The 20,681-nt window shown below is 40.4% G+C and overlaps 1 protein-coding gene across 1 annotated transcript in view; it reads right to left on the reverse strand.

Moving 5' to 3' along the window:
- The window catches only part of LOC308217004 (ras-related protein Rab-10-like), a gene marked incomplete at its 5' end in the record, with an annotated part of 34,163 nt that extends 13,835 nt beyond the window's left edge, over window positions 1-20,328 (reverse strand). The window contains 4 exons of the mRNA XM_080609704.1: window positions 916-1,005; window positions 12,301-12,439; window positions 13,523-13,583; window positions 20,157-20,328. Of these exons, the coding sequence (XP_080465830.1) occupies window positions 916-1,005; window positions 12,301-12,439; window positions 13,523-13,583; window positions 20,157-20,328 (462 nt within the window). The remainder of the gene's footprint in view (window positions 1-915; window positions 1,006-12,300; window positions 12,440-13,522; window positions 13,584-20,156) is intronic.
- Between the last annotated feature and the right edge of the window lie 353 nt (window positions 20,329-20,681).

The following is a 20,681-nucleotide window of genomic DNA, read 5'->3' on the forward strand; positions in this document are numbered from 1 at the left end:
AAACAGTGAACTTTCAGAAGTTTCTATCTGTAATGCTGTTGAAAAGGTGATGGTATTTTTTAAAGTTCCCTAATCTGGGATTATATAATTGGCAAGAAATTATCTCAGTGTTCTTTTCTTTACACACAGACATCCTGCCTGACTCACTATGCCTGAAAGCATAATAGAAGGGTTCATTCCAAGTTCCAGACAACAGATGCGTACAGTTTGCAGCTGCAAAACTCACTGGTATATAGGACATGCTCTCTTGCCATAGCATGTCTCCTGGATTTCCGCACGGGTTCTCAGTGAGAGTAATTTGCCATCACCTTTAATTAACACCAGTTCTTTCCCTACACATGGTCAGCAGGTATAAACTACATTATAGTCTCAGCTCTATGACACCATACACAGATCTACAGGAGCTGAATGTTCCCTAAATGTACTTAAATATCCAGTAATATTTAAGTTTCTTCATAGACCATGCAGATCACTGTGCACAGGCTGGCAGAATATACAGCCGTATAGGCAAGCTATAGCAAAAAAAGTTATTGATGGGTGGTACCAGAAAAATTATGCAGATTGTATTATCATTGCATTTAGAGTTCTGCATTTAGTATGCAGACTCTAAAATAGTTTTAATTCAAAATGTAATATTTCTATTGTAACACCTATAACTTTTAAAGTACATTGTAACCTTTAAAATAAAAACCAGTATTCTAAAGAGATCAGCTAAGAGTTACGAAACGTATTTCTGTTCATATGTTAACAAAAAAAAAAAAACAAACCAATACCCAAAAACTCCACAACTGTTCTTCTGGAGCAATTCCTGATGGAATATTTAGAATTCAGGAGCTTTTTTTGCTTTTTTCAGTGTAACAGCTCACAGTCACATACTGAGATACTCAGGAGAACCCAAAGAAGTACCAGTGATACCTTTTCTCCTTTCTGTTTTGGAACTACACGTTCTGACTCCTTATCGCACTTGTTGCCCAACAGTATTATGTCCACTTCATCACCTGCTTTCTAAAAGAGAACCAGCATTAATAAGTGTCAAGTAAGAAAAAGAAAATAACAAAAGCCCTTCACCTTCAGCTCACACTACCCTTCAACACTTTATCTCCTTGAAAGTAAAGGCTAAATTCTCTTCTGACCTTTTCATATGTGGCAATATTTTCCATCAGTTAATGGAATTTGAAGGAAAACAGCAAGATAGCAAAGAGCAGAAAAAAGCCACTTACAAACGTCGGGCGTAATTTCCTACTCCTTTCATAAGGTATAAAGTATATGGTGCATGGGCACCATCTTCTGACAAATGCTCCATCTTGAGGCTTCAAAGTGACTGGAAATGCTCTGAATTCACAGACACTGCCCTCCCCTAAAGTAATGGGTTCATGGATTAGCGCTTGAGTCAGGTCTACATTCAGCACCCACAAGTAAAAAGGAAGGAATTTGCTGCACTTGAAAGAGCACCTCTGTGCTTCACATTTGCACACAGGCAGTAAAATTACATTCAAAGTGTTCAAACTCAACATAAAAGTTTGATTATTCCAAGGCACTCAGAAGAAGGCAATAGATTTTTAATGAAGTAAATGTAAAAACCTCATTGATTTCAAAAGGAAGAAAAATCTAGCTTTTTGACCTTGTCTCCATCCTTCGTTCCACTCCAGTTACATCCATGATGACTGTGAAATGCATTGAGTGCTTTACATCAGTGTTATTTTAAGATAAGCCATTGTAACGATACATGACTAGAATAATGGCAAGGAAAGGGAACAGTTCTGCAACAGCATGTGGAATTTGAAAACTTACTTTTGTTGTGATAATCATATTTAAAACTACCTTTGGTGCTTAAATGGAGAAAGCTGAGGGTCTCAATCTAGAGACAATTAAAGCTAATGTGGTCTGATCCCATGGCTTATATTCTGAAAGTACACGCTCATACGGCTTCTCTGATGACTCAGAAAGCCTGGTCTCAGATAGCAGATCTGCTACAAGGATGTTGATGAAATCTGATCTCTGTCGAAGTTTTGTGTAACTTTGCTTAACATAAGAAAAGAATCTTAATTTTTATAACTTTGCTAACATAAGACAAAATTGGGCACAATCCCTGTCCTCAGAGCTCATATATGTCCCTCCCTTCACAGAAACGCACAGAAAGACCTCTATTCATTAAAGGATGACAGAATCATTATTTTTAGTCTATCTGAACTTTTATAACTAAGTTGCTTCATTTGAAGAACACAGCAGGAGGCACAATTTATTCTTAAGAAACACCGTTTCATTTGTTTTAATCCATTCTCATTTTAAAGTCAGCTAATCACACTTCAAACCCACAGGTGATGTTCAAGATAATGTAGTATTAAATTGAAGGAAACTTAACATCAGAGTATGAAATACAGGCCTAAAATAATCAATCAATCTAACCTGGATTAATTGACAAAAATGTTGGCTGTTTCAGAATGTACTGAAGCTTTACTCATTAATGTCAATGGCTCTTCTACATAAAATGATATACATCAGACCCTAATAGAGGGTAAATAGACAATTTCATCTCATCACATAATAGGCTTTTTATTTGGAAGAAAACTAAATGTATCTGAAGGTTTTACAAGTGACATTTGACTTTCCTTTAAAGTAAAAGGTCAAAGGAAAATACCTGCACACTGTCTGTACAAACCCACGAAATTCATCCTGTAACTTTATTTCTGTACAAACTGCACACACTTTTGCAGTAGGAATGTTCTTTTTAAACAACTTCAAAAAATAACAAAATTTAAAGGATGTTAGAGGTACCAGGCCTTTCATTAAGTATTAATCAGTATTATCAATTACTAAGTATTTATTTCAGCAAATAACTATTATTTCTACATCAATATAATGTAATAATGCATTTTCACTGTCCTGGGTTCAGCAGCAGCAGTCAGTTTTTCTTCTTCTTAGTAGCTGGTGCAGCACTGTGGTTTTGACTTTCGGCCTGGGAAAAATATTGATAACAGCGATGTTTTCAGTTACTGGTCGGAATGTTTATCCTAACCAAGGACTTTGTGAGTCTCATGCTCTGCCAGGGAGGAGGAGAAGCCAGGAGGAAGCAGGGACAGGACACCTGACCCAAACTAGCCAAAGAGGTATTCCATACCACAACACGTCATGCCCAGGATGTAGAACTGAGGGCCCGGAAGGGCTGGATCATGGCAGGGTGGGGGTGAGGTACCGGTTGGTGAGCGGTTGTATTCTCTTCCTTGTTATTTCCTTTATCATTATTACTATTAGTGGTAGCAGTAGTGATTTGTGTTATACCTTAGTTATTAAACTGTTCTTATCTCAACCCGTGGGAGCTGCATTCTTTTGATTCTCCTCCCCGTCCCTCCAGAAGCAGAGGGAAGAAAGGTGGGGGGAGAAGTGGACTGCGTGGTTCTGACTTACGGCCTGGGCTTAAACCACGACAGTTCTTTTTGGCGCCCAACATGGGGCACGAAGGGTTGAGATAACAACAGATCTGACCAAGGCACAATGCTGATTCATTGGCTCTCAAAGTTGTTTCTCTTGATGTCACAGTTTCAGGATGCTGTAGCTTACTTAGAGCCGGTATTTGCTGTGTTAGTGTTTATCAAGTGTGAGGCTGCGGGGAGCCAAGGGGGAGCGGCCCCGGGAGCCGGCGGTGGCCGAGGCAGCCCGGGAGAGGGGCTCCGGGGACCAAGCGGCGGCGGGAGCGGGGCCGGAGGCCGGGAAGGAGGCGGCTGCCGAGCAGCGGGAGGAGGCGGCGGAGGAGCCGAGCTCCACGGCCGAGCCCAGCCCCGCGGCGGCCGAGAGCATTCCCCAGCAGCCGCCCGCCGAGCCCTGTGAGCCTGAGCCCCAGGAGGATGCAGGAGACCCCGCAGCATTTCCCAGCAAGGCAGAGGAGGAAGATCTGGACTCGGAAAAAGAGAAGCTGGTGGTGAGAAAGCCTTCAAGCACAACAGCTATACTAGCACCAGTGACAAGTACAGCAGCAGCATTTGAGAGTTCTGAAGGTTTTGAATGGCCTTTGGGTACCCTTGGGACCTGCCTGCTGATTGTGATGGGGATCACCATGTTGGCACACACACAGAGTGTGTTCTACCCACGACCATTTTGTCTGATCCCGAGAGTTAAGCAGAGTCAGGTTTGGGTCTTGTCTGGGTTTAGACAATACAGGAGGACCGAGAGGTTTTCCCCAAGGCTGGACAGCCATGAGTGTCACGGTGTGTGGGACAGTATGGGTGAGTATGTAATCCACTGGGCCCCTCCAGTGCTTTGGAAGCGTCGGAGATGGAAGGCAGCTGTGTGGAGTCCCCGACGACAAGCTGCAGAGACTGCTGCAGGGGATGGTGGATTATTTTGAGCCTGAAGGGCCCATGGCACTTCAGGCCATCAGGGCAGAGATGCAACATAGAGATGGACTCATGATCGAGGGGTGGACTTTGCAATGGGCCTCTCCTGCTCTGAAAGACTGTTACAAGAGATGGAGCCCACTATCATGGACCGAATGGACTCAGCAGCTTTATAGGGATTGGTCTGTGCACTAAGATAAGAGTGCACTGAGATGAGAGTGAGGGTATATTGAAAATGTGGGATCTGAGCATGACGTGAATGGTATGGAATAAGGGGTGGATACTGTCCTGGGTTCAGCAGCAGCAGTCAGTTTTTCTTCTTCTTAGTAGCTGGTGCAGCGCTGTGGTTTTGACTTTCGGCCTGGGAAAAATATTGATAACAGCGATGTTTTCAGTTACTGGTCGGAATGTTTATCCTGACCAAGGACTTTGTGAGTCTCATGCTCTGCCAGGGAGGAGGAGAAGCCAGGAGGAAGCAGGGACAGGACACCTGACCCAAACTAGCCAAAGAGGTATTCCATACCACAGCACGTCATGCCCAGGATGTAGAACTGGGGGCCCGGAAGGGCTGGATCATGGCAGGGTGGGGGTGAGGTACCGGTTGGTGAGCGGTTGTATTCTCTTCCTTGTTATTTCCTTTATCATTATTACTATTAGTGGTAGCAGTAGTGGTTTGTGTTATACCTTAGTTATTAAACTGTTCTTATCTCAACCCGTGGGAGCTGCATTCTTTTGATTCTCCTCCCCGTCCCTCCAGAAGCGGAGGGAAGAAAGGTGGGGGGAGAAGTGGACTTCGTGGTTCTGATTTACGGCCTGGGCTTAAACCACGACATTCACTTTGACTGGATCCTCCATCAAAGCACTGAAAGTGCTTCTTTTTTAAAGATGGTATCTTGCAGTTTCTTGCCTTTAGAAAACTAAAGACTACACACCAAAATGGCATCCATTTTAAAATCTGCAAACTGATTATGTAGATGAAGGCTTCAAAAATTAAGTCAATATGACTAGGCAGACGTTTGACCATGTGCTCAGTTGGCATAAAAGAATGCAGAGGTACATGGATTTGAATTGGCCAAAAATATGGCTCTTCAGTGCTTCCAAAAGCTCAAGTGTATTCTCATCATCCTTTATTTATAGCCCAGGAATAAGCTTTCCAAATGCAAAAATCCATAGCAAAAAGAGGATGGTTATTTTATGGTTGCTAAGATGCTATTATGCAAGTCAGCACTGACTAAGCTAATGGTGTCAGGAAACATTTTTTTCCATGTCATGGAAAAATACTATTAAGAGTTTCATCAATTTCATCAAGGCAAAAAAGATGTTGTTTGGTGGTTTTTTTTAAGAAGTAAAAAGAAAAAAAAAAACCAAATCCAATTGTTCTGCACTGGTATCTCAAAAATCCAAAACATCCAGATTTTTGGTTCACTCTCCTCAGCTTTAATTCAGATTTTAACATTTAAAAATTCACATTTTATTGAAATATAAAATAAAAATAATCTGAACTCAGAGAAAACCTAGCCTGTTGGTTTTGGGGTTTTTTTTGATGTCTCAAAACACTGGAGTCCAGAGTTTTACTGAGACTGACCAAGTTTTTTGAAGTGTTTGGCAGACCTTGGAGCCATCAGGTTTTGGCAAAAGGTTTTCTTCCCCTGCTGGACTCCCCAGTGACAGGAGCCAGGCTGCCTGGACCAGTGGCCACAGGAGGGAGCAGCAGCAGAGCCTCCAACGAAGTGGTGCCATGGACCAGATAAGAAACACTTGACTCTCTCACCATAGTACCAGGGTGTGCTTTGGCAGCCTACTCTAATAGGAGCCATCCGCTCATGCTTTTCACTAATTACTGCTCAACTTTCACCTAGCCTGGACACCCAACTTGGTTGACTATGTAGCTATTAACAGAAATCAAAAATACAAAAAAAGAAAATATCTTTTTCATCCCTTTAGTATGTCATAGAATCATAGAATCATAGAATAGTTAGGGTTGGAAAGGACCTTAAGATCATCTAGTTCCAATTGATGTCATTTGTTGTGGGTTCTTGGGGTTGGTTTGTTTGTTTTTCCCCAAATATTTTTTTTGCAGTTGTTCTTATTTTGCAGAATTTCACAGAAATGCTGTCAATTCACCTGTGAATTCACGCAGACATGGTTTAGTGGTGGACTTGGCAGTGTTAGGTTAATGGTGTGACTCAATGATCTTACATGTCTTTTCCAACCTAAGTAATTCTATGATTGTATGAGTATCAAAAGCAGCGCAGACATATTTATTGAAAAAGAACTACATCACATTTGTACTTACACATCATTGGAAGAAACTATCCCTTCACTTTTTAAATGGCAAGCACACTCTACTGTGAATGGCTGGCCTCAACCTCCACTGCAGCAAACTGACCATAATTATCAGCTCATCCAGACTCCTTGTTCTATAAAGCCATCTATCTAGAAATAGATCTTAAAGAATCACCACTCTTTCCCTCCACCAAATTTCCAGGGCATAGCTGTTGAAGGGCTGCATGAGTTTGATACTCAATTATTACAGTTTGAAAAGGGAACAGAAGTTTGTTTGGAGGTCCAAACAGTGAGATCGAGAACCCATACCTGATAAATACACTAAGGTAATAATTAGCTTGCATTTGAAGAAGAAATGCAGCATTAATACAATTTTTCAGATCTGGAAAGGATACACATAGTCACAGAGCAAGATGAGGGTAGAGCTGGGGAAGGCCATAAAGCTGGGAAGTTTCTACTTCCTACTTACTAGACGATGACACTAGAAACATATCTTTTGTATTAATGAAGAATAATTTGTTAGGAATATATTGTCTTCATAATCTCTTTGACAGCATCACGAGTAGTGTTCATACTATGACTCACTTGCATGTCTCTTTCTATGTATTTTTCTAAGTGCCACTGCATGACTTCAGTTGCAAATGCCTTGTTTCCAGTAGTTCAGTGGAAATAAACAAATTAAAGGATTTGTTTATCTATTAGCAAACTTAGACATGACTAAATAGAAATCAATTTATCCTGAAACCAATCTGGGATTAGAGATAAACCAACTTAGTAAAGTGATAAGAACAATAATTTTCAGTTCTTATCAGAGCCACAACAACAAACCTATCTATGAACTGGAAAAATTTGATCCGTTTGACATCAAGCTTTCCCATCTGAGGAAGAAAAACTCAGAAGAATTTTAAGTCAAACTAATCTACAGTTGTAAAGCAATTTGATGTGTTGCTTTTATTTAAGTATGATACAGAAACTCTGACAGTCCACTATCTCAGCTCTCAGACGCATCAAATTAACAGAATCAGAAAGGTGCTATGCAAAACAACGGCAGTGACCCAACACATCCACACATTTTGTATCCTAGTTGAAAGGTCACTTCCCCAGGTAGTACAAATAGAAAGCTAATGTATTCATAGCAGCCTTCCAGTATCTGAAGGAGGCTTATAAGGATGCTGGGGAGGGACTATTCATTAGGGACTGTAGTGATAGGACAAGGGGTAATGGGTTAAAACTTAAACAGGGGAAGTTTAGATTGGATATAAGGAAGAAGTTCTTTACTGTAAGGGTGGTGAGGCACTGGAATGGGTTGTTCCAAGGAAGTTGTGAATGCTTCATCCCTGGCAGTGTTCAAGGCCAGGCTGGACAGAGCCTTGGGTGGCATCGTCTAGTGTGAGGAGTCCCTGCCCATGGCAGGGGAGTTGGAACTAGATGATCTTAAGGTCCTTTCCAACCCTAACCTTCTATGATTCTATTCCAAGAACACTAAGTTATGTCAACCAAGACTCACTACTGCATGAGAAAATTCTGCGCTAGCAGAGAATTTCCAGTGTGGAGATAATTGTTGGAAACTGATAATGCCACATTCATGGCCACAGCAGGAGACTAGCACAACAAAAACTAGTCCAATGTTTTAAAAGAAAACTAGGACCTACCATCTCTGTGAAAAAGTTTTTGTAAATTCAGATGCCATGCATGAATCATGGAGTGATTTAGGTTGGCAAAGAATTCTGGAAGTCATCTGGTCTTACCCTCCGCCCAAAGAAGACAGGCCAGTTTCAAAGTCAGGTCAGGTTCCTTAAGGCCCTGTTGAATCAAATTTTAAGTATCTCCAGATCTTCTCTGGGCACCTGTTTGAGCATTTGACCACTCTGTTGTGAGAAACTATTTGCCAATATGTTGGTTGGAATATTGTTCAAAACATCCCAGAAAGAACTGTTTTCTGCAAATGAATTTGCTATGCAGTTTTTAATTTCTAAAGTTCAAACAAAAGAAGCCTTTCAGAACAGCTGCATACAATAGCTAAAAGCCGTATCAACAAACAAGAGGAGCACCTGAAATTGGTCATGATCCCCAATCCAACAAATAAAGAATGGTTTCAGTAAAGTAAATTTCCTGCAATTACCATGCTCCTAGTGAGTGCATTACAAATCCAGTACACCTGTACTGGATTTGCCAATAATGTCCTAAGATATTAAACTGTGAGTGTATTTGTCTAGTAAGCTTCTTAAGCACAGTCATGTTTCTCAGTCTCCTCTAGTTCTGAATACAAATTTTACAACAATACAGATATGGCAGCACATTTGTGTCTCGAACTTCCTTTAACAATAATTAATTCTTAATAGGAAAGTTTCTGTATTTCACACTTAAAATAATGGAAATACAATTACAACATTACTGGTAATCTGATTGCAATAGCATTGTCTGGCCAGTTTTTGTAAAGTCAGTGGATTTTTCAGGAATGCTAAATTGCTTAGATTGTTATTTTCAACTGCTGTAAAAACGGCTCAGCACACTGACAGGATTTTAAAAAACTTTCTGTTTAAAACCTCTATGTACAAAAAATCAAGAAAGTGGGAACATAATGTAATAACTGAATTGTCTCAAAAAATCCTGTTTGATTGGCGCAGATGCAAGTTTTACATTACCTATTAGTCTGGTGTTTAATAAAACCTGCAACCTTTTCTCTTTTAAAATTTTATTTATATTTTTCTACACGTCCATATTTTAAAGGGTGCTGTATCAACAGCCAGTTTAATACTAGGCATTTGTTGGGTATTAAATACTGGTTTGCATTCACAGACCAAAGCAAATGCAGGAATGTCACCAACCTCCAGTAAGTAATTAATTTTCATGAAATGCTCTGTGTTTTAACAGTTATTGCTTAAAACCACTTCTTTTGCAATGAATGGCCCCATATATTTTCTTCAAGACACTTCAGAAATTGATATCCCACTAGGACTGAATTAATTTTTTTATTATTATCTAGCTTTATTACAACACTCACTAATTGCTAGTTTTGAGATTGGTACAATTAATCATGCAATTTACATTCCCAGAAATTGTTTTAAACTGAGTATTTTCCCATTTTAAAATATTTAAACTAACAAAGTACCTTTAGGGGTCACAATTGAAGAGTCTGAATATTAATAGCTTGAGTATGTTTACACAAAAGCTTTCAAGTGTCACAAAGGGAAAGCAGGCTTGTGCAAGTGTGATTTCCTGATTGACTTAAGCAGATCTAAGGCTGCATGGTGGCTACAAGAGCTAGTCCCATCCTTCCCTCCACCCTAGCCTGACAGTTCTGATACTTTCTTTGTGCTTATGGTTGTGCACTGTAGCCCACTAGATCAATCTGTTGATCTAATCAGAGATGACAGGAAAAAATGATCCCTCTGAACTCAGTGTGAAGACAGATCAGTATTTTATATAAATTTATGCACACAGATATATGCATATTTAAGCTATATATTAAAAGAATGGATATATGTGGATAATCTCCTTTTTCAGCTTTTGATAGCAGTAAACCTGCTATCATAGTGCGTGTCAAGTTAAATGTTAGCTAATCACGAAACCATACAAAAAGTTGTGTATCTAGCTGTGACTTTTGCTGGTTTGCTTAACAGGAGGAGGGTACACACTTTTCTTAATGAAGTAACAAAACGTGTTACCTTGAAGTGTGTGCAGAAAAGCCACTAAGAATACTGTAGCATCACATCTCCTTTGTAACACATTACAGACCTCAGGCTTTGTCTAAAACTTTTAAGGTGGCTTTAAGGTGAAGAATAATGATGTACTGGGTCACCATAGTAATGGTCTTAATACTAAGGTAACGTAAACATAATATTTTACCAAGAGCATAAGATATCCAACGTATGTATTATCAGATACATGAACATGTGTAGTGCATAAATTCATCTGTATACTGAAGCTGTGAAGAGAAGAAAGCAAGCTTTTTATGGTTTTACTTTGTGCCTGCTTTCCCCAGATGAACTCTCCTATCAGTCATGTCATATTCCTACCCATTCACAGAGCATTACAAAAAGCTGCCTGACTGTTTACTTGATTTTAATCAAAAGAGAACACTACCTTGCTTGGATTTGTTCACAAGCATACTCACTTATACAAGCATGCTAACTACAAACTTTCAGGCTACGGCTCAGGGCAACCTCATTGCTCTCTATGGCTTCCTGAGGAAGGGAAGTGGAAAAGGAGGTGCTGATCTCTTTTCCCTTGTATTCAGTGACAGGACACATGGGTATGGCTCAAAGGTACACCAAGGGAGGTTTTGACTGGACATTAGAAAACATTTATTTACCAGGAGCATGGTCAAACACTGGGAACAGGCTTCCTAGAGAGGAGGTCAATATCCTATGCCTGTCAGGGTTTAACAGTCATTTAGACAAAGCAGTTAAGGACATGCTTTAACTTTCGTTCAGCCCTGAAGTGGTCAGACAGCTGGACCAGGTGATCACTGCAGGTCCCTTCCAGATGAATTATTCTATTCTGAAACTGACCTGCCTCTACCTAACAGAGAAAACATCGAAAGAGACCTAGCAATAAAAACTCAGGGTACAGGGTTACAGGCAGCTGAACAATCCAGTGTCTAAGGGCCTGGCCACTCCTCCCTTCCTGGTTCCTTCCTCACATTGTTTGCACATGTTCTTCTGCTGGCCCTCCTGCTCTACCTGTTTACCTTAGGATAACACTGATAACTGTCAGACCTTTCTGTGAACCTCTTAAACTCACTGATGGAGCATAAAACTATCCAAACCATTAGTTTTTTTACCATGCTATAAAGTTACAGTGAGTCTCAGAGGGCTCCAACAAGCTCCAGAAGCAGCACATGGAAGCCAGGAGCAGGAAGGGAGGTGGGAACATATGACCCATCTGGTAGCCATGTGCTGCTGAATCACTTCCTATGTCACATGAAAACATGTGTTTCCAGTTGCAGCAGCACAAGCAGCTGAGCTAACCAAACAGTTCACTGCTACCAAAATGGGATTTTCCCTTTCCTCCTCCAGTTCCTTGCTCTTGAAACCATCCTCTCAAAAGGAATATCCAGAAGGGACAAAGAGGATGTTTGATTTGTTTCTTTTGATTCCTGGGATGAGGTAACTCCACTAAAGTAATGACATTAGGAAATGGAAATAATTAGGTGTGATATGGAATTCTAACATTAAAGTAAATCTTGGGCAAATTAAAGTAAATTAAAGCAAATTAAAAGTAAATCTTGGGCAAAGTAAAATCTTTGGTTGGACAGGGCCTTGAGCAACCTAGTCTAGTGGGAGGTGTCCATGCCCATGGCAGGGGGCTTGGAACTAGATGATCTCAAAGTCTTTTCCAGCCCAAACCATTCTATCGTTCTGTGATTCATATCACTGATTAAAGCACCATAACTCTGTATGTGCAAAACCAGACTGGAAGCTATGTTTTATTTAGAAGTACTTCAGAAAACACTCCTGCATCAACATAGGCTTGTCCTCGATCATCCACACTGTATTCCAGTTCCAGATAACAGTAATCTTACTATTATATTGTGTGCTGAGTTAAATGTAAGAAATTCTGGTTAGAAACATACAGCTCAAAGAACAAGAATAGATCTCGTGCAGTCATTTAAAACATTAACTGCAGTAACTCATTAACCATCTTCATTAAGAGATGAACCACTGTTAGACATATTTACCTCATGTATGTCTCTCATCCAGCTTGTTATACTGTGAAAACTGTCCAGATTTGTGATGTCATATACTAGAACAAAGCCTTGTGCACCACGAAAATAGCTAGTACTAAGTGTATGGAATCGTTCCTGGCCAGCCGTATCCCTGAAAGAAATTGTAAGATATCACACACACACAAAAAAAAAAACCCAAGGATGATCAAACTGCAGAACTCCCAAGAAAAATAATTTTAAGGAATATTCTCCAAATTTTGAATGGCGTACCCTAACATGAAAGGAACAATATAAGGATGAGAGAGAATCTGGGTGGCAGACAGAGCAGTGAAAGAAATACCCTGGAAATTTATTCTGAATACTACAGCCCTACTAGGGAAGGTAAACCAGTGGCTGAAGGCTGAGTGTAACATCACTGCTTCTTCATATACATAATCATTAAGATCAGTACTACTCAGGTGATTTAAAAAAAATCTCAAGTACAAGCACTGCAGGAGTCAGATAACATCCCACAATCTGACAAACCCTTTGTAAACTGTGACAAAGACAGTAAGCTGGTTTAGACAGAAGTTAGATTTTGGGAAAAAGACATAAGATACAGGGATGCAGAGATTTCTACACAGAACTATGCCTTAAGAAAGCTGTAAACAAGTCTCCAAGGCGCTGGCATTAAAACCTGAGATGGAAAAACTGCAGATCTAATACAGGTATGATAATTAACGTACAGAGTTACTTCTTGAGAAGTTAAATACTGGTGAATATAAATAACCTTCAGTAGTGGATGCCTAGAGAGATAGCTGTCAGTAGCCCTACACAGCTTTCAGAAAAACTTCAAAACCAAAAAACAGAGTGCAGCTTCCCAAAGATTAATCTTACTCACTTTTGCTTGGTGACCCTTTTGAACATGCATTTGACGGGTAATGAAATGTAAAATTTTCTTGCTTTGTCACTTTCCCCAGTATTTCTATGCAATTAAATATACTTAGTATGGATTGTAGATCTTCACTGCTTGTATGCTGAAAGTTTTATTGTTAAAGCAACCTAGCGACAACCCTCTTTTTAACTTACATTAGTTACTGCAAAAAATTTGCTCCCCTAGGCCAAATTCTAATTTTAAAATGACCTATTAGGAACAGGTGCACTTTAGGAAGATACACAATTAAAAGCAGATGAGATTTTTCATGCTGTAATGTAATTTAGTTGGCTCTCATTTGTAATATATATTAAAACTTACCATATTTGAAGTTTCACTCTTGTATCATTAAACGTTATTGCCTTTACTTTAAAATCAATGCCTAGAAGAAAGAAGAAAATCTGTAACATTTCTCATAACATGGATTCCCTTTGAAGAGTGCTTCTTAGCTCTAGTTATCATGCAATTTTGAACAGAAAGTGAGAAGGAATTATATCAAACAGAATAACTAGCCAACCATAGACATTCAAAATTCAAGTTGTAAAAGAGAATTACTCAATGGTGAAAACAGCTATGTGCCAATACATTACACAAATACAACACGAAGCAATGCCAATACAAAGCAATGGAGGGGTAGGTCAAAGCAAACGTGCAGATACTCTGAAACTACAGGTAGGTATTTCTATGAATAGGCAAGTGACAAAACAGCAGTTTCATGGCCTATGCACAATAATACTGGACAAATATATTGATGATTTCAGTTGTTTCCAGCTTCATCATGACAGTGTGGCAGCTATGAATGGGGCGGTAAAAACGCTTACAAAACTGTTGTATGTGCAACACCATTTTTCTGGCCTTACTTTCAAATCCCTAAAAAAAAAAAAATCAAAAAAAAAAAATCTAGAATTACATGAACAGGAGTAGGAATTAGCTGCACTAGTTCAATGTAAAGTCAAACACACACTGGATTCCATCCAAAATGAAGAGGATTGTCTCTACAGCCTTAATCACTGTATATCCCAGATCTAATGCTAAAATCAAGCATTAGCACTTGAAATCGGTGCAGAGTGTTGTCTCTACATACACTACAGATCTTCCCTCACAGATCTTATTTCCTTATAATTTATGGTGCTGGTACTCCAAATGTGGTGGATGATACCTGGATTTATGGTTTTTTGAAGCTCTAATCTTAGTATTGGAATCTTCCAGCTATCAGCTGCTGCCTTATACTGACACATCTTCTCACAGTTAACTATTTTTTCCTCAATTATTTTATTGCTGAAATTTCAAATCCTTTTTGGTAATTTCTCTGCTCAATTTTTTTCCTCCCAACAATAAGGCTATTTTTGTCAAGTACATTAAGTGAAGGTGACATTGGAATAGCTCCCCATATTGCACAGTCAAAATTCCCTAAGGTCAAAATACAACTCCTTAACATGACTTCAGAGTGGTTTTTCACCAGTAGCAATGTCATTTGAAAGAACTAAACAGACTGAAAAAGCACAAAAATTGTAAATTAATACCATTGCACTGATTTCTGTAACAATCTGTCTCCCAAATTACTTCATCAAAGGAAAGCATCCATGGCAGTACACCAAAACTGCAGTAGAGGAAATGCTCCCTTCCTTTTTACTGACAGATGTATTGTGCACAAAACTTTGGCAAGTACACTCTCACATGCATGATTCCAATGCTATTAATATTTTTGTGTCTATGTGGTAAAAGAGTTTAGGTGGATTTTTAAAATTATTATGATAATCATGTCCTCCTTCACTTGATGAATTTTTATTGAAGCTCCAATGGAAAGGAAAGATGAAATAATATAATTGGTATCTGTAATTAATATTAAACAAAGCTTCCTTGATGGAATTAATAATGTCAGATGGAAATGTAATTTAAGTCAAATTTGCTCATGTAAGGTGGAACTCTAACGTGATGGAAACATTTGCTCCTGAAATTCACATGGTTTGTTTAATTATCTGTATCACTTCCTACAATTGACATTAAAGCAGTTGAGAGGGACAGAGTACGCACTGGGAGGCTGAAATGTCACTTTCAAATGGTGCATTGGGAATATAGTAAAAAGTTATAATCCATCCAGGGATTCCCAGACCTATAGGAAACAGTTCTTAGTTGACATACATTTTAATAATAAATTGCTATAAGCTTTTTTATTTATAAAAAGGGAAGCAGAGTGCTGAATCAGACTAAAACTTAATCTAAATTAAAATCAGGCTTATTGACTTCTTAAGTCAACTTCAAAATTTATTGACCTAAAAGGCCAATGAATGTTAGTGAAAAACAGAAGTCAATATGTTCTGCATGCATGAATTGTTCATGTCTTTATATGAAATTTCCAGCAAACTTAGCAAACTGGAAAGACAGAAAAGAAAAATTAGAAATATAATGCCAAAGACAGCTCACAGATTTCAGATGCTTTTAAGCCCATGTATTACACAACATGATCAACATAACAAAGCATTGATTATTGCTCTTGACACGTTATTTGACCACAAGGGCTTGTATTTGCTTCTTTTAAGCTGTCAAATAAAACCAAGCAGTGGTAAGATGGGTATAAGTTCAAATTCTAGTTGTTATTTCCAAGTCTTATAGCCATGAGATTAATTTCCTTCATTTATATTCCAAATAATAAATATATTAGGACGAGTGCACCTTAAAGACAGATCTAAAAAGTATCAAAACAGTCAGTCACAGGGGAATTGAGCTGCGAATTGCCCCTCTCTTCCCTCAATATCTATAAAATAGTATATAAGTATATAAAAAAGTCCTGCTTGAAGGACTTTTGCAGCTGGCCTAGAAAATTACAACATGCTTTTCACCCCAAAACAGCTGGCAAGTTACTGACATAAAAGGCCCAAAGAACCCAATATGTCTATCCAGTGCAGTTCTACCTAGCCCACTTACTGTCAGACAGCTGAAACCAGGACAGTCTTCAACTCTGCAAGGAGGGAAGCAGTTGGTATCACTCCTTCGCCTGAGCTGGACACGCGCCCAGAGAGATGTTGTGGGTTGAGTTTCCACCGTGTTAGGCCCACCGGTACTTAATGCTTACTAGCTATTGGTGCGTTACTTGAATTACTCCTGCATGTGCCAAAGCATATCTGAAGCGCAGTGGTATCTAAGCAGTCAGAAGTACTGATAATTACTGTTGTGGTGAGAAAAGCAATTCATGGCTTAAGATGGTTTGCTAAGAAAGTAAGAGTGACAAAAAATGCATCCTTGTAAGAAAATAAAAAATAAAATTAAGATGCAGACTACTACTAGTGTTGTTAACCCAACAGGACATGTTTACCTTCAACTGGAATCATTTTTATTAATTAACTCTACTTTATTTCCTGCTAAAGTGAGTATCAGGGAATCTAGAGAGACTTCAGAGCTGGTTCTCTTATTCATTGTGCATTAGAAACAAATACAGAAATCGCTTGACTTTGTAACCTTGCTCTGAATAAATATATATTTTTTGAATTTTTTTTTTTTTTGAGGAAAAAAATCAAAATAATATTTTTATATTTTTTTAATCCTGAAGTGGGAGTTGTAGCACTTCCAACTATGACAGATTTGGGAGGACTCACACCTCTACAGAAATGTTTCTCTCAGAAAATATGCGTGTTGCAGGACCCCACTGTAATACAGCAAAATAACCACCTCACACCCTTCGCAGGGCAACTAAGATGATTAAGGGAGTGGAGCATCTCCCTTATGAGGAAAGGCTGAGGGAGCTGGGTCTCTATAGTCTGGAGAAGAGGAGACTGAGGGGTGACCTTATTAGTGTATATAAATATATAAAGGGGGAGTGTCACGAGGACGGAGCCAGGCTCTTCTCAGTGGCAAACAATGATAGGACAAGGGGTAATGGGTACAAACTGGAACACAAGAGGTTCCACTTAAACTTGAGAAGAAACTTCTTCTCAGTGAGGGTGACGGAACACTGGAACAGGCTGCCCAGGGAGGTTGTGGAGTCTCCTTCTCTGGAGACATTCAAAACCCGCCTGGACACATTCCTGTGTAACCTTATCTAGGTGTTCCTGCTCTGGCAGGGGGATTGGACTAGAGGATCTTTTGAGGTCCCTTCCAATCTCTAACATACTGTGATACTGTGATACCCTGTCAGATTACAGTCCTGCTTGCTTGCATACAAATGGGGTTTTTTGTTCATAAACATTCTCTATGGTTTTATATGCAATGCCATTGTTTAAACAAAAACATTTATTCTTTATAGTCTATTCATAATACAATGCATTTGCCTTATGATGCATATAAGTTTAATTAAAAAACTATATCTGCTTATAATTTACCCAAACTGCGTAATTGCAGAGGAGGAAGGGCACCCAGCCTTGAGTATTTAAGTGCTGCATAAGAAGCTTTCAATGAAAATTTACTGTGGAGGCTTTTTTTTTTTTTTTTGTTACTAACTACAAAATACATCATTTTATAAAAGTCTACCACTACAGAAGCCTATTACAAAACATTTGCTTGGGTTTGGGTTTTTCCCCCTGTAATAATGCTAGTATTTTTCCCAGTAATATAAACCTGATTCATGATGAGACAGAAACGAGACTTCAAAAAACCTTTTAACTTCTGTGCCTATCACCCTTTGCCACTAAGGAAGGTGGTGGCACATGATTTTGTCAGGGAATTCGGATGGCTGAGGAACTGCACAGCCTAGATAATCTTCCCTCTACTCAAATCACCATTCAGCTGGACAGGTAGGGTGAAAAATCAATTAGCATCAGATGAACTGCATGAATAGGCTGCATGACAGATAGAGATCATATGATTGAGCTTCTACGAAATAAACAGGCATCCAGATGAAATCAGTTATTTGGTTTGATGGTGTCAACACAGAGGGAGAAGACATCATGAATAGAAAAACTATTGTACTGCATCTTCTTCCTTTACACTGTTCTGAGCCATGACCAAAAAGCCATGTTCTTGGTTATAGCTGTCATCACGAAAAAGAAACTTCCACTTCCAATATTACTCTTTTGTAAGCCATCACTCACAGTCCCATTTGTTTTAAAAGTTTAAGTTCTAATATACCTCCTCAGAGGGAATTAAATAGAACACGGTACGTCAGAAATAACTTTAAAATCACATTCAGGTTACAAACACCACATATATATGATTCATTTACATTTCAGTTAAACATTTGTTTAAAACGTTTTAAATCTCATGAGAATAGGTTTCAGGAACAGTAATAAAATTAATAAGATTATTAAGTCCATAACTGTCACAAAGCTCTTCTATCCAAACTATTCCTTAAACTACTTCAATACACAAATTGGAAAATGTATTTTTAATATCACCAGTATACACGAGTTTTTTGCAGTGGACTGAATTAACAGTAAATGAAATCATGTCTCAAAATAATAACTTCATGGTCAGAAATCTATGTTCCAATATGAAACACATCAACACAGCTGATGTCTATTTTCATGGCCATTCTTTGGGACTCCTTGCTAAGCCTGGTAACAAGTTGCCTGTTAGAAGGATCAATTTCATTACTGTAATGCTAGTAGAGTTCTTCATTTTTTGTTTGTGTTGGTTTCAGAAGCTGCTTTGCAAGAGTGGGTAAGAAAATACAAAGTGGTTTAAGTTCAGCCATTCTAATGTGGGTAGGTCAAGTCACTTTACTTACAGTAAGTATTCCCTGGACCAGCTACTACCTGTTATTTATTCAGTTAAACCAACTCATCCCACACTGAAAAATAAAAACCCAGGACCATGCATATTCCAAATGCAGAAACACACAATTTCTTGTGCATACTTTAACTTCCTCTTCAAGAGCACAGAAAAAAAAAAGAAAAAAAAAATTCTTACCAACACAGAAATGTCTAAAAATGAAACTTTCCCAACCAGAAACTGGGGAAAACACCATCCCTGGAAGTGTTCAAAACCAGTGTAGATGAGGCCCTAAGTGATAAGATTTAGTGGTGGTCTTTGCAGTCCTGGGGTAATGGCTGGACTTGATGATCTTAAAGGTCTTTTCCAATCTCGTTGATTCTCTGATTCTATGAAAATCTCCACAGCAAATCAAAGCAGTGCACCCACATTATATGTTTTCACCATATGGATAGTCAATTTGCCATTTCCTGTGGCACCACAGAGCTGGCACACCATGACAGTGGGGGCTCCCCATCATTCCCCATCTGCAGAGCTGCCCGGGAAGGCAGCACAGCAGGGTAGCAAAACCACGTTGGTCTGGCAGCGTTAGTGATGTCCATCACAGCAATGGACCTGCTTTAATAATCATTTACATGACTATCTACAGTAGAATGTATCTTGATTTTATAACCTTAAAATTATTAGCACAAAGTTAAATCCCTTTCTGGTATGAAAGATGAAGGAACTGGGCATTTTACTGATGTCTAGCAACCCTCTAAGGTAGATATCGTTTTCTTTGCACCCAGACTGGTGTATAGCAAGAGGGCCTCTGCCTGGAGTGGTAGGCAATAAGAAATAAGAAACAAGTTGTTGCCGTAAGTTTAAGAGTAGGTTCCGAATGCCCCAGACCAACAGCCGGCACAGAACAGTTCTGGAGCCAGGATGACATCTTTCCTGACACCCTGTCAAACCTCTGCAAAGGTTTACTCCGCTAGACGTGGCTGGACACATGCAACAGTTAACTGAGGGAGATCTAACACCCCGGGGACAGGCAGCGCCGGGCAGGCTCTGTTTGAAATGGCCCGCGGCCGTGAGGCGCACCCGGGGAGAGAAAGGCTGCGCAGAGGGCGGGTGCGAAGCGGGCGCCCAGGCGTCCGCTGGCCCGCTGGGACACACGCCAGCCCCTCAGGGAGACAGCAAGCGCTGCCGTGCCCACAACCACACGGCGGGGCTGCTGGGCCGTGCGGCGGGCTGCCGGGCACCAAGGGGTGCGGGAGAGCGCCGGCAGAGCCGGTTATCCTGGGGACGCCGCCGGCCCGCGATCACTCACCGATCGTGGCCAAGTAGGAGGAGGTGGTAGCCCCGGCGGGCGGCGAGCCGGGCTCTGTGTACCTCCGCACGATGGAGGTCTTCCCCACGCAGGACTCCCCGGCCATCACGATTTTCACCAGCAGCGGCGGCGGCGATAGCTGTCCCACACCGCGCTGCCGCTGCCCCGCCATAGAGAGCGCAGAGTGGCTACCGGACCCGGCCGGGCCAGCCAGGGCCAAGCCGAGGCTGGGCGGGGCAGGGGCCGCCCCGCTGAGAGGGAGCGGGCACCGCCCCCGCCGCCGGGGTGTGTGTGCGGGGGCCCGTGCGCCATCTCTGCTGGCCACTGCGGGGCTGCCAACCGCTGCCCGGCATAGGTGGACCGGGCCGGGCCGCCCGGAGCGCCGGATGCCGCTGTGGCGTGCTGGGCTGTGGAGCGTGGGAGCGCGGGCCTCAGTCGGCTTTTAAACCGGCTTGGAAAAATAAAGCATCTGCTTTTGGTTTTGCTATCTGGCTGAATGTTGCTATCGTTACGGCAACCAGAAAT

The sequence above is a fragment of the Psittacula echo genome, assembly GCF_963264785.1.
Source record: "Psittacula echo genome assembly, chromosome: 2".
In the NCBI taxonomy this organism is placed as follows: Eukaryota; Metazoa; Chordata; class Aves; order Psittaciformes; family Psittacidae; genus Psittacula; species Psittacula echo.